Raw genomic sequence first — 12,867 nt, forward strand, 5'->3', positions numbered from 1 at the left:
AAAAATATTAGACAAATGTGTACAGAGGGGGAAAAAGGCTGCAATTTTATCCCAGGGAGTAATATTACACATATTGAATATTCATTTAAACATCGACAGGAGAATGACTAAATAGCCCTCATTTCTAGGCCCATTAAGAGCATTGACAGATCTCGCTCTCTCTCCCCTGAGCAGCCAGTGACCATCGACAGTAAGGTTAAGTAATTCTTCTCTGTAAATAAAGCCACTCAATTGGCTGACAGTGACCTGCTTCATGTGTTAACTAACTTGCCGAATTTCAAATTTTGAATATTTTTCAGAAACAGCGACTCTGAGATTTATAAACTGGAGGTTTTATTATCAGTATTCAGCAGCTATAGGAGGGTAATGTCTGGTCTGGGTGCACTAACACAAGGACGTGCATGGGTGTGAGCATGTGTGTGACTTGATGCATTAGTCCACACACACATACACACACATGCATGTGTCCCCCTCAGGCTCCATGTGCCCTTTATTAACAGCAAGTTGACTCTATTCAGCTTGACTAGTGATTAAACCTTTTCATGGCTGGAACTTTCACACCGCTGTGAACTGTGCGAGGTGATTAAAGCTGCTCAATTTGTAGTCCAGTCCCACTGCTATTCTTCTTCATTGATCTTGTTTCAGGCCCTTGAAGTGAGAGCTGCATGCAGCAGGCTTCTCTTATTGGACTTAGACAGGATGCATACTGTGCCTCACTCTTTCGATCCATCATGTATGAAAACTAATTAGTGTTCAAATTAGCTGCCATATATGGTTGGCATTTAGTAACATTTATGGGATTAACTTTGTTGTTGTTTCTTTTGATACTGTAAAGACTGATACCAGATGACTGATGAGAGCAAAAAGGAGTTGACTCTTTGAAGTTTTCCCATGAAGATACATCAGACTCAAGACCGGACTCCAGTAGGATTGGTTCTGAAGAGCATACTGATCAAAATAAAAAAGAAGAAGAAAAGGATCTTTGCGCTGATATGCCAGTGGGTTTTTACATATTTTATAGCCCCTGTTGAAATTTTGGCTCACATGATTGACACTTACTCAACCAGTTTCAATTTTCCCTAAGTGCACGCAAGTGGAGACACAAATACAACACCAACACACACTGCAGAAAGGCACAAAACTGCCAGGACAAGGGTTATTACATCACTAACTCTAGATGCCAAAACACTTCCCACATGGAGTTACGAGGCTAACAAGTGGTTTCAAGTCAAATAGCAAAGGCTGATTGTGGTAATGCTCTAATATCAGATTCGATCAAGCAGCAGATGTCTTTTTATTGCAAGTCATTACTGCTGTCATACTTATTAGCATATAAATGGTTTCTGGGCCTATGGAGACCGAAAAGTTATTGCATGTGTAATTGAACCTGATCTCTGCTCTGTGATTGAGATGTCCCAACACACACACTCTGCCGTGCACATTGAGCACATTGTGCTTTTTTTGTTCTTCTCATTTAAATGCGGTTTTAGGTTGTGATTTTTCCTTTAAATACAAACAGAAGAGAAGGAAACAGAGGAGGATGTTTGATGGTAATCGTCTATTGCAGTCATTATAATCAAGTTTATTTCTAACACAGCCACAGGAATAACAGTTTGTTGATAGTGATTCACAAATATCCCTGCTGCTTTTAAGTTTAATCTTTAAATGTAATATATATTTTACAGTACTGTCCAAACATTTTGAGCTATGTCACATTTCTTGTCATTTTGCCAGGAGAATAAAAAAAATTGATGCAGGAATATGTGAAATAGGTAACACAGAGGTTGTGCAATTGTTAAAAGTAAAAAAAATAGCATTTGGTATGGCTAGCTTTATCCTTCAGCTATCACAATGTCCATACTGACCAATATCAGCCTGACATGATTTTAGGCTCGACAGAGAACGATTCCTTAAGACTACTTTAAACTTAAAACCAAAGAAGAAAGTCTATAGAAGAAATAATATATTTTTAAAATGAGGGGTAAGTCAAGACTTTTGCAAACTATTATTCAACTAATAAATACTTCCACAAAACTAATTGATGCAAATTAAAAAAAAAAAAAAAAAAAAAAAAGAAGAATATCCCGAATCCCTTTCTATCCAATCATTCTTCTCCACTCTTGTTGATTAGCAAGAAGCGACAGAACACTGATCCTTTAACAGGTCATGGTTTTTCGCTCTGAATGATCTGGGTCATGACGGGGTGAAAACACTTTGAAGTTGCCTCTCAAATTTATGTGACAGGTCCTTGTGACTGTAGCACATCACAGACTGCTGGGAACAGGTGCAGACTTTTAAAGGCAGAACTCACCTGCAGCCGTGGCCTCTTTATGCTAACCTTCTTGTAATGAGATTCAATAAAATCACAGGGTACTGATTATGATTCTGGGGATATTTTTGTGACCACGCACAGCATTGCAATGTTAATTTGTTGGTGTGTTACCACTTTGGTCAGTTCCATGATACCTCCAGAGTTATTGAATGGCTTACAATCCAGTACTGCAGACAATCATTGTTCCTGGTGGATGCTTCCTATTGATTTTGTGGACCCACCTTTCCTTTAATAATATAAGCAAGTGGTGGTGGTGACATTTGTTATTTTCCCAAAATATTGAACTTTTCCTTTCACAAAAGCTATTTTATACACTATTAAACTGTTAAAGACTATTAAACTAATCCAATAATACAACCTGTTCCCACTAGAGAAAAAGGTGGCAGATGTACAAAAAAGAGCCCTCTATTTTAATCCTTGTCTGCGCATGTAAGACATAGAAACTTCTCCCATGAACCCTTCATTTCACTCTCTGTCTTGATAGGCTCAGGTGCGATTCATGCCTTTCAGTGTCAACACAGATGTATGAGGCTCCTCACCAAGGCTGTCAGTCTGACTCAGGAGTGGAAATTAAATTATCACATCCAAGGCTGTGCACTTAAACTGCACATGAAAGAGGAACGGACGCACGCACGCCGCATTTACACAACCACACATAAGCATGCATGTGTGTAGCCTAGCACACCGAATGGCTCTGACAGATTTTCGAAGGGAGTGGAATTTTGATAACAAAACTGCAGTTGTGTTGCGGTGATTAACAAACAGCAAATTAATGACCTCAAAATGTACTCAGAAGGAAGTAATAAATCTCCATTTGGCTGCTGGCTGGCTGAGTCGCGGCCTGGCTGGGAAAACTATGCTGACCTGGGTGCATCCAAATTAGATATTGGCATGGTTGCGTGTATAACACAGTGGGAGTGCTGCTCTGGCTCCATCACCCTGCTGCTCTAAATCTGGCCAGTGCTCAGTTCAGCAAACACAATGCAACAGCAGGGAGACAGCATCTCCACATTCTCATTAAGCTGCGGATTATAGTTAGACAAAAGCAAAACCTCGTTGTTTTTTTATGCTTTTTCCCCTTTTTCTCCCTTGCTGGAGTCCAATTGCCTGTATATTCTGCTGATTTGTATTTACTCTGTCTTATACACAAGGCACAGCTGATGATCTTAGCAGCAACAGCAGAGGAACATCTATGTGTTCACATCAGTCATCGGCACCACCCCCTCTTGGAAATCAGTAAAAAGGGGATGAAAGACAGGAGGGATGGAAGGAATGCAGCAGGAGGAAGGGATAATGAAGAGAGGGGGGAGGCAGGAGTGGGTTGAGTGGGACGGAAAGACAAGAGACAAAGAGGAAGGGAGGAGGTGGCCTTTGTATCACTCCGTGTCTTTGATCAGTGGTCCATGGGGAACCGAGGCAGTGCAGATAGCTGGTCCACAGCTCCTGAGGAACGCAGCTTCACATTCCTCCTTGCTCTTTCCCCGCTTCTGCAAAATCACTTCTAGGCTTTCAGTCCACAGCAGCTGTGAAAAAACATTATGGCATACTACATGCCAGAAAAGATCTGAGTAACGCACCACAGTGCCATTGTCCTGCTGGTCCTCATTTAGTGCAGCAGTTCCTCTCAGGCCAAACTCTATTCTGCTTTCAACCTTTTGCATGACTTTCCATTTGTCTGCAGGCTCCAAAATGATGGATTTGTCTTGTTATTTATCACTCAACAGTGGGATCAGTGTTCTACTCAAAGCACTGGTGTGATCCCGGAATCCTACATTTTGCTCAACGACACTTCTGCAGGACCAGTGCATGCACCGGAAATGTCCAGCAGACAGCATCGATGGGGTTGGGAAAATGCAGACATGCTCCTTTATGGTATTTTCAAATGTTAAATCATTTTGTTAATCAACGTTGTTAACACAGAGATCCAATGCCACCAAAGGCTGCAGTTCAGGAAGGTAATCTACTATTTGGAAAGCTGGTGGATCAATCCTTGGCTGCTCCAGTATAAGTATCCTTAAACATAATCCTGAAACTCAAGTTTTTCTCTGATGGGTTCAACAGAGTGTGAGTGAGTGTGAATGTCAGATAGAAAGCACGTGGGCATAGAAAAAACAGGTGAATGAGGCATGTTGTATAAAGTCCTTTGAGTGGTGAAGTAGAGAAGAATAGTGATCCACAGGAACTAGTCCATCTACCAAACTTTCTTTGTTAAAGTCCATCAGCCCTCTGTCTGACTCATTCTCATTGATGGAGAGTGTTTAATAGAGGGTAGTGATGCATCTCCTGAATAATCATCTATTGTAAACTGAAACACAACTGCAAATACTTGTATGAGCCATACAATATAGTTCCTACATCCTGCATCTTTATGGCCAGTACCTTCATGAGTCTGTTGAGGTGCAAGTATTAGTTATATTGATGATATTAGCTCTGAATTAATTTTGGATGACAAATACAGTTATTTATTGTATGTACTGTTATTGTAGGGCCTTGAGGTGACTGTTGTTTGTGATTTGGTAAATAAAATTTAATTTAATTTTTACACATTAAAGTCAGCATTAATGGAAAAAAAAGAAAACACCGAAAACAAAATCTTGAATCTCGACTTCTGAACTCCTTAGTGTGTGCCCAGCAAGTCTCAGTTTAAGTTAAAGGACTTTCGTTATCTATGTCTATATAACTGACAACCCATACACCATCACATGGTTAAATAGTCAAACCACAATTTTAAGCCCACTCCATTTTTTTCTTGGAAACTCTAAACAGAAATCTTTTCTTTCCTCGATTTTTCTTTTTTTTCTCCAAGATGTGAATGGGTGCAAGAGGAAAGCCCCGCCCGCCTCGGGTGTGACAGGAGCCAATGGTAACGCACCGTGCGCCGTGGAAGGACGTCACAGCACCATCAGCAGTCGTCCTAGTGGGACGGCCGTGCTGCTCTGCTTGGCTTGCAGTCTCTGCTGCACTCCTGTTATTGTGTATGTGTGTATGAGAGAAAGAGAGAGAAACACCACTTGAATACTTTACACTACTCGAGAAATTCGCGGAGGAACGAATCTGTGGATTTGACGACAAGAGAGAAGAATGAGCTGAATGGAGAGACGTGTTATTTTTAAAGGTAGAGGGTAGAGTCTCTGGTTGCCTGTACTTCCAACCAGCGTTGAAGCTCGCTGAGCTAACAGGCTAACCGGGAATGTTTTCAGAAACTAGCTAGTTAGTTAGCCGGCTAGCTAGCATTGTAGTCTGGAGCAATGCGCCGTGTAGATTTAACAGCCACACCGATACTCGTATCTTTGTGTGCAGTTTGTGAGGGAACTGTGGCAGTGTCTCGAAGTGTAGGTTTGTGTAAACGTCCAGAGCTCAAGTGGCCGCTCGGCTTTAATTTCCAGTAGGGACAATAGTTGTAGCTGTCCAGGCAACAAGTCGGAAATACATCACAGCTTTAACGTTGAGTTTGTACTTTGTGCGGTGCTGTGTTTGTTTGTCGCTGACTTGAAATCGACACTCTGTGTGACAACGATGGCACATGGCTTAGTGAAGGTGGCATTACACAGAGGCAACTAGGGTGCGTCTTGAGATGCCCGAATTTGAGAGCACCGGGTCACTCTCCTCTATAGGAAAACCTGCTGTCAGCTAGTCGATACCACTATTGACGAGGAGACGAGGTGGATGAACTTTATAAATCGCCCACATGCGTTGGATCAGTTCTCGGACTTGTGAAAGGCATCTGAAGCAGGAGGGAGACGTGAACGCACAGCCCTTGCAGCCCGGGGGAAGATGGCGGAACGCTCCCGCTGGAGGTGGTGAAACCAAAACTTTGGGACTTCTTGGATTCAGCGCCGCATATCTCATCCCAAACTGTAGGACACATGCAGGCCAAAAAACGCTACTTAATCCTGTTCTCCACCGGCGCGTGTCTCATACTGTTGTTTTGTTTAGGGGGGATACAAGTCCCCCTGTCCAGACGGGGTCCCAGCCGGCCTCATGACCGCAGACTCTCCGGTTATGGCCCCGGGGCGCGATGGCGTCACATGTCGGGGTACCTGCAGCCTTTCAGCTCCTGGGAGCAGGACCGGAGCGATGATCTCACTGAACACATATCTCCCAGGCAGAAGAGGGACGCTAACTCGGGCCTTTACACGGGAAAACGCTGCAGAATGGAGTCCTGCTTTGACTTCTCACTGTGTGAGAGGAATGGCTTTAAAGTTTACGTATACCCCCAACAAAAAGGGGAAAAACTTTCAGAGAGTTATCAGAACATATTGTCCTCTATCGAAGGCTCCAGGTTCTACACATCTGACCCAGGGCAGGCATGCCTGTTTGTCCTGAGTTTGGACACTCTGGACCGGGACCAGCTCTCGCCCCAGTATGTACACAACCTGAAAGCAAAAATCCAGAGCCTCCCTCTGTGGAATGGAGGCAAAAACCACATCATCTTTAATTTATATTCTGGCACGTGGCCGGACTACACAGAGGACCTTGGCTTTGACATTGGCCTTGCCATGTTGGCCAAAGCCAGCATCAGCACAGAGAACTTTCGGCCTGACTTTGACGTTTCAATCCCTCTTTTCTCCAAAGACCACCCAAGGACAGGTGGGGAAAAGGGCTATCTGAAATACAACACAATCCCCCCTTATAGAAAGTACATGCTTGTTTTTAAGGGGAAAAGGTACCTAACTGGAATAGGTTCGGACACTAGGAATGCTTTATATCATATTCATAACTCAGAGGATGTAGTCCTCCTCACCACCTGTAAGCATGGGAAGGACTGGCAGAAGCACAAGGATGCACGCTGTAACAAAGACAATGCAGAATATGACAAGTAAGTACTTCACAACTATCTTCCGGTTAGCTGTACTGCAAGAGTCTAGGTCTGTCTTGCCACTAATTTTTGTCAGTATGGTGTTTTTAACTAGTTGAGTGAAGCTTGTATGTGTGACTGTAATAATGACAAAACAGGTGGTGTCATGTGTTAAAGGTTTTGTCAGCACACTTGTTTGCTCCTGACTGAAACTTTTTTTTTCAGGTTTGTGTCCGGTCAGCTCATTGAGTTGTACATAAAATTGGCAAATACCAGTGATATTTCTTGTTGAATTTCCCAGTGTTGTATAAATTAAACTATTCCTATTGTTAAGTAAGGAGACCCGAGCCTGGGCTGTCAAAAAGATAAGGTGTCATTACATTAAGTGCATCTAATGTCCAAATGTTGGCACGGTTTGATATGTCACTTTTAAATATTCTTTATGCCATATCATTTTATTTACTAAGGTATGCATCACGAGGCACAGATAAGTAGCTTTAATGTCAAACACAAGAACTGCTGTATTCAGGTGATATTCCCATTGATCTAGGATTTGTTATTATTTTTCTTGATAACTGGTCCTCTGACTTTCCTGATAGTGTCTGACAGATGTCATGCTCTCTACATGACACACAAATAAAAGTTTTATAATGAAACAGGCACATAATACTCAGTGTAACTAGTCTCTACCTTGTACTCAGATCGGTTTGCCCGGTCCCACAACTAAGCCACACTGTATTCTGTACTCAAATGTGATGAGTAAACTGGCGTCTGTCTCCCAGCTTTGGCCAGTGGGATTCATTTCGTGTCCCCTCAGACCATGCTATGTTGTTATTGGTGACTGTATGGCGCTGGGTGTTTGACTGTGGCTCTTTGGAGTGGATTAGTAGGGACAAAGCGCTGGTGCCAGCAAGGGGAAGCCACTCTGGTCTCTGTTTGCTCAGTCATTTCCCAGACAAACCCAACTGCATCAGCCAGGAATGCCCTGGCCCCAACCCGTGTCCTGCGTGACCCCTGCCGTTGTTTGGGGTTCAACTCTTTGTTGGTGTGAGTTGCTTGTTTGGGGGATCCTCCTTTCTATAGTTTGTGAAGGAATCAGCTCTGAAACCTGGCTGCTCCAACAATATGACTGAGGGGTTTTCTTGGATCTCATTTGTTTACCATTAAACCTCACAGGATTCGCCTTTAATGTTTGACTTGGTTGGAAAATAACACCAAAGCTCTTCTACACACCCAGCCAATAAAAATAATAATCCTCATATCGGACCATAGACTTAAACTATCTGCTCTCTCTGCCACGATTTACCAGCTCAGTGCTTGATGCCAAGTGCTGCCAGGGTGTGCTTTTACACAGTGAGATGGGTGGCATCAGAGCTATAACCCAAAGGAAAAATTAATCCTCCTGTCATTAAGTACACTGGGGGTGAAACGGGCTTGGAGTATCTCTTGCCCTTGGCTTCTTAGCTGCATTGCATGGTTAAAGTGTGTTTGGTACCTCCTCAGTTAACAACCTTTAGCTTGGTGCTAAGTCCAATGCACAATTCTGTAATATTTGACGAAAAACATGTACTAACACCAGGGTTAGTTTGCCCTGGCAGCTGCCTAACATTGAGTCTTTAAAAGTTCCTTACCTTTAAGCTGGTGTTTCTATATTTATTATCAAACAAATATAAACAAGTAAATATCTTTGCTTTATTTTAAAGTCATCTATCTGAATACTTCACAGTGACAGGGTATGCTACAGAAGCTAGGAGTATGGGTAAAACACCTAAGAAGTGTTTCAAGAGAAGTTTCCAACACTTCAGATTTAAAAAAAAAATATATATATAAATCTTGTCACGTAAAATGGAAAGCGATCAATAGCAAGGAAAAACATGGGTCACCACTGAGGTCGTTTTTGCTTTTTGTTATGTAATTATTTTCACTGCAAAAAGGGAAAGACAAAAATTAAACCCTGCAGGTTTAAATAGTGAGGATCAGACACTGCAGTTTACTGAAGAAAAGAACATATGTGGGTGTTATTTTTCTTCCTTGGTGCATGCATGGACCACCAAGGTCGGCTACATCTCAAACAGGATGTAATCTGGTCTTTTTAGACAATTGCTTTTTGGTGATCAGATCAGCTGTCATAGATTAAAGGCATCACTGCTGGTTGTCATTTTATTTTTCCTTCACATTGATGTCTGTGAGGCAGCTTTTGTGACTCTTGTCACTAAGGCAGAGTAACCTCTATGCAGTGCCTTCACAGAGCAGAACTGGCAGATTGTGTAGTCTCACCAAACCTTGTGTTGTCATCGTTTATAGACCTGTTTGCCTTAACTTTGCACTATATCATGCTGCAGCATGACTGCTGTGGCTTGCTGGCTGGCTGCTGAGTTTGTGAGCCGTGAATGAATCTACATAAATGCCCGGTATTACTAACAATTGAATTAAAATTGTTTCTAACTTATCTTAAAAAATAGATAAAGTAAATGAATATCCTTATCAAAAAATGGTGAAGGAGGTTGGCCAAAACTAGGTCAACAATGTACATGGAAAGACCAACAGCTTGCACCCTGCAGGACTCCACTTTTGTCTAGTTTATTGCAACATAAAAACTGTAACATTTCAGGCACACCTGCTCTCAGCTTAGCTGACACAATAAATTTCCAGAATTGGAGTCTTGCAGTTTGTGAGCTGCTATGTGTGTCTGTTTTTTTTCATGTACATTTTTGACATAAAGAGAGTGACCAAGAAGACCTGTGATAAGAGAAATGCAGACAGCATTGTTTGCACCCCATTTGTTCCCACCTCTTGCTCTCAAGTTCAGAATACAGTTGGTCTCATTAACATCAGGTAAACTAGGGTAAGTTGATAAACGCTAAAATTAATTTCATCGTTTTCATATCACTAGATTGCCTGACAGAATATTACAGGTTAATGATGGCAGCTGAACTGTGTCATTAGCTCAATGAAATCTGATGACAAAAAAAGAACATTTGAGTAACTCCTGCATGGAAAAGTTTTTCATCATTTATGTTTCATTATTATTCAATTTTATAGAGAAAGCAGAGAAAACTGTGCATTTTGCAGCTTCATGTTCATTTTTAAAAGAGGTTTGTTTGGGTTCTTATTGAAAAAACAAACAAACATAATTTTTATATAATCATGTCAACAAGAAAAACTGCATTCTTGTGAAAAGCTAACCACACCTTTACAGCTTTCATTAGGATTTAAGAGTGTAAGTAGCAGCTAGGTGCTGCTAATGAAATGCACTTGACACTTGACTTGAGCACGTCTATTGGTCTCAGTTACCATGTTAAATGTTAAAGTTCATGACCGCATAATTAGAAGAATACTGAAAAGGTCTGGAAGGGTTTCTAGAAGGAAAAAGCCTGTTCTCTCTAAAAAGATCATGACAAAACAGCTTAGGTTTGCAAAGTTGCATCTAAAAGAACCATTACACTTCTGGAATAATGTCCTTTGCACATATGAGACAGTGCCATGTTTGTCAAAAACCAAACAGAGCATATCAGCACAAACACCCCATACCAACTGTCAAGTAGAGTGGTGGAGGCGTGATGATTTGGGCTTGTTTTGCAATGGGACCATTGAGTTGAGAACCAAAATGTTCCAGGGTTCAGTTATGAGACTGAACCTTGGCCAAAATTGGGTTTATCAGAATGGCTGCAATCAAAGTGCAGTCTTCAACTTGATTGAAATGCTGTGGTTGGAACCTTAAGAGAGCTGTGCATAAACAATGCCAGGAAACCTCAATGAACTGAAACAGCACTGTAAAGATGAGTGGGCAAAAATTCCCCCTTTGTCAGACGGCAGGCTAGTGCTAAACGTTGCTCTACAAGCTACTAAATCATGAGGTGTACTTTGCTTTCATAGGCATCTATGCAGTTCTTTGAAAAACTTTCTTTTACACATATCTGTATAACATTGTTCCTTCCCCAGATTTTCTTCTCATCACCTTGTTATGTAATGAGATGACCAGTACCAGATCAAATCACTTCTGCTATTCCCTTACTGATTGACTACTTTGGTTTGAGGCTGAATAATCCACTTGGAAGTGTTTGACATATTTATAAGAACATGCAGACGCCATATTGTGGGTAGCTTTCAACAAGACGTTTTTCCTGTTTCTCTTACCGTACTGGTCTTAATTAATTGCTCTTTGACTTCTAGTATCTTTTACAGGGATGATTAAAAACTCCCTGAAAGCTAAGCTATTTTCAGATATTAATAATACCTAGAACTGCTGTGTACACCATTCTGGCATTCCTGGCTTTCCAAATGAGTTAGTCTTGATGGAGTCAAAGATGTAGATGGGACAGTAGTTAAGGAAGGTTTTTGCCAAGAAGATAAATATTTGTTTCTGGTCATGATTCAGCTCTCTAAATGAAAAAATGTCTCTGACTTGTACAGGGATGTAAACAACACACTAGCTGGAGTAAGCTGCTTGGAGGATGTTACAAATTGGGAAAATGTTAAACGGGTTGAGCTTTTAAATATATCTCACTGGATTAAGCAGCTGTTTGTCAGACAGGAGGCTTTAAACTCATCTTAAGACATTAACCAATTTGTTAACATGTTAAATAATTAAATAAATGCAGGTGCTCCACATGGCATCAGCTCATTATGTTCAAGTACAAATCAGACGCGAAGACTAATGCACGTTTGCCCCATCTTTAGTTAGCTGAGCTCTCTGTGAAGGTTGGTGTGTGATTGTGAATGAGTTGCACTATCCTGTTATGCAGCTCTATGGGTCAGACAGTGCAGTCTGTGGTCTAACTGGGTGGAAGTAATAGTTTCTGTGCCTGGCTGTGGCTCTTTGTGCAACAAATCCCTTTTATCCTCTCCCACTGACAACAAGGAAGTTGTGACAGACCAAATGCAGCCTCTCATCATAATTACCATGTAATGGTCATGTCATTTTTTTGTGTTGCAGTTCAGACTTTATGTTTCAGAAGTTTGATTGATGTGGATATTTTGATGTGCCATGTCTGCATATCACATGCACAATTTAAGTGCATCCTTTTCTGTCTTTTGCTTCTGTCATGATTATTGCTTGTGCAGTTCTCTTGATGAGGCAGACGTGCACATCAGCACTGGCTGTCAAGATGATTTGGCACTGCTTACAGTAAATGGAAAAAAATCACGTCAGGAGATTTGTTGGATTTTTTTTATTTGTCAAAGATCTTTTGCTGAAAACAATGGATTAGCTCCAAGTTACGCCTTTTTCTCTTGGCTACCTGATTACGCTCAGCTCGTTTGAATAACAAACAAAGCGGAGTTGTTGACGTTTTTTGTTGTTGTTTTTTTTTTTTTTAAATAAATCTTCTGTTATATAGCCCGTCCCTGTCTTCATAGTATACTTAGTAAGGGCTTACTAAGTATACTATGAAGACAGGGACACAATTTTGCTTGTGTATCTGTGATGTGTTTTTTGGGTTTTTTTTGCTGTTTATAGCCAGTGAGAGTCAACTTTTGCCCCCCTCTTCAACACATTGTCCCTTTCATATCTGCACTCAGCCACTGTTTACAAGCTTGCCAAAGGAGAGAAGAGAAGATGCAGCAGGAGGCAGGTCAGATGCAATTTTAACCTCAAACTGAAAGCCTGCTCACAGCTTGTTTCCAATTAAGAGGCCCTGCCAAGCGCGGGAGTATGAGCAGGACTGTGTGAAAGATGCGGGGAGAGTCACAAAGGAGTGGGAAACAAGCTGAGAGGAAGTTCAGGGGGGAGAGAGAA

The 12,867-nt window shown here is 41.5% G+C and overlaps 1 protein-coding gene across 2 annotated transcripts in view; it reads left to right on the top strand.

The window, feature by feature from the left end:
• The first annotated feature begins 5,255 nt into the window (after positions 1–5,255).
• Positions 5,256–12,867, top strand: part of LOC146622509 (exostosin-1b-like) — a 49,774-nt gene continuing 42,162 nt past the window's right edge. For both annotated transcript variants that reach the window (XM_085366247.1, XM_085366248.1), the window contains exon 1: positions 5,256–7,151. In XM_085366247.1, coding sequence (XP_085222373.1) covers positions 6,199–7,151 — 953 coding nt within the window. In that variant the 5' untranslated portion in view covers positions 5,256–6,198. The remainder of the gene's footprint in view (positions 7,152–12,867) is intronic.

The sequence above is a fragment of the Diplotaxodon limnothrissa genome, linkage group LG11 (assembly GCF_057381915.1).
Source record: "Diplotaxodon limnothrissa isolate DT_005_m linkage group LG11, D_limnothrissa_male_GT1.1, whole genome shotgun sequence".
NCBI classification, from domain to species: Eukaryota; Metazoa; Chordata; class Actinopteri; order Cichliformes; family Cichlidae; genus Diplotaxodon; species Diplotaxodon limnothrissa.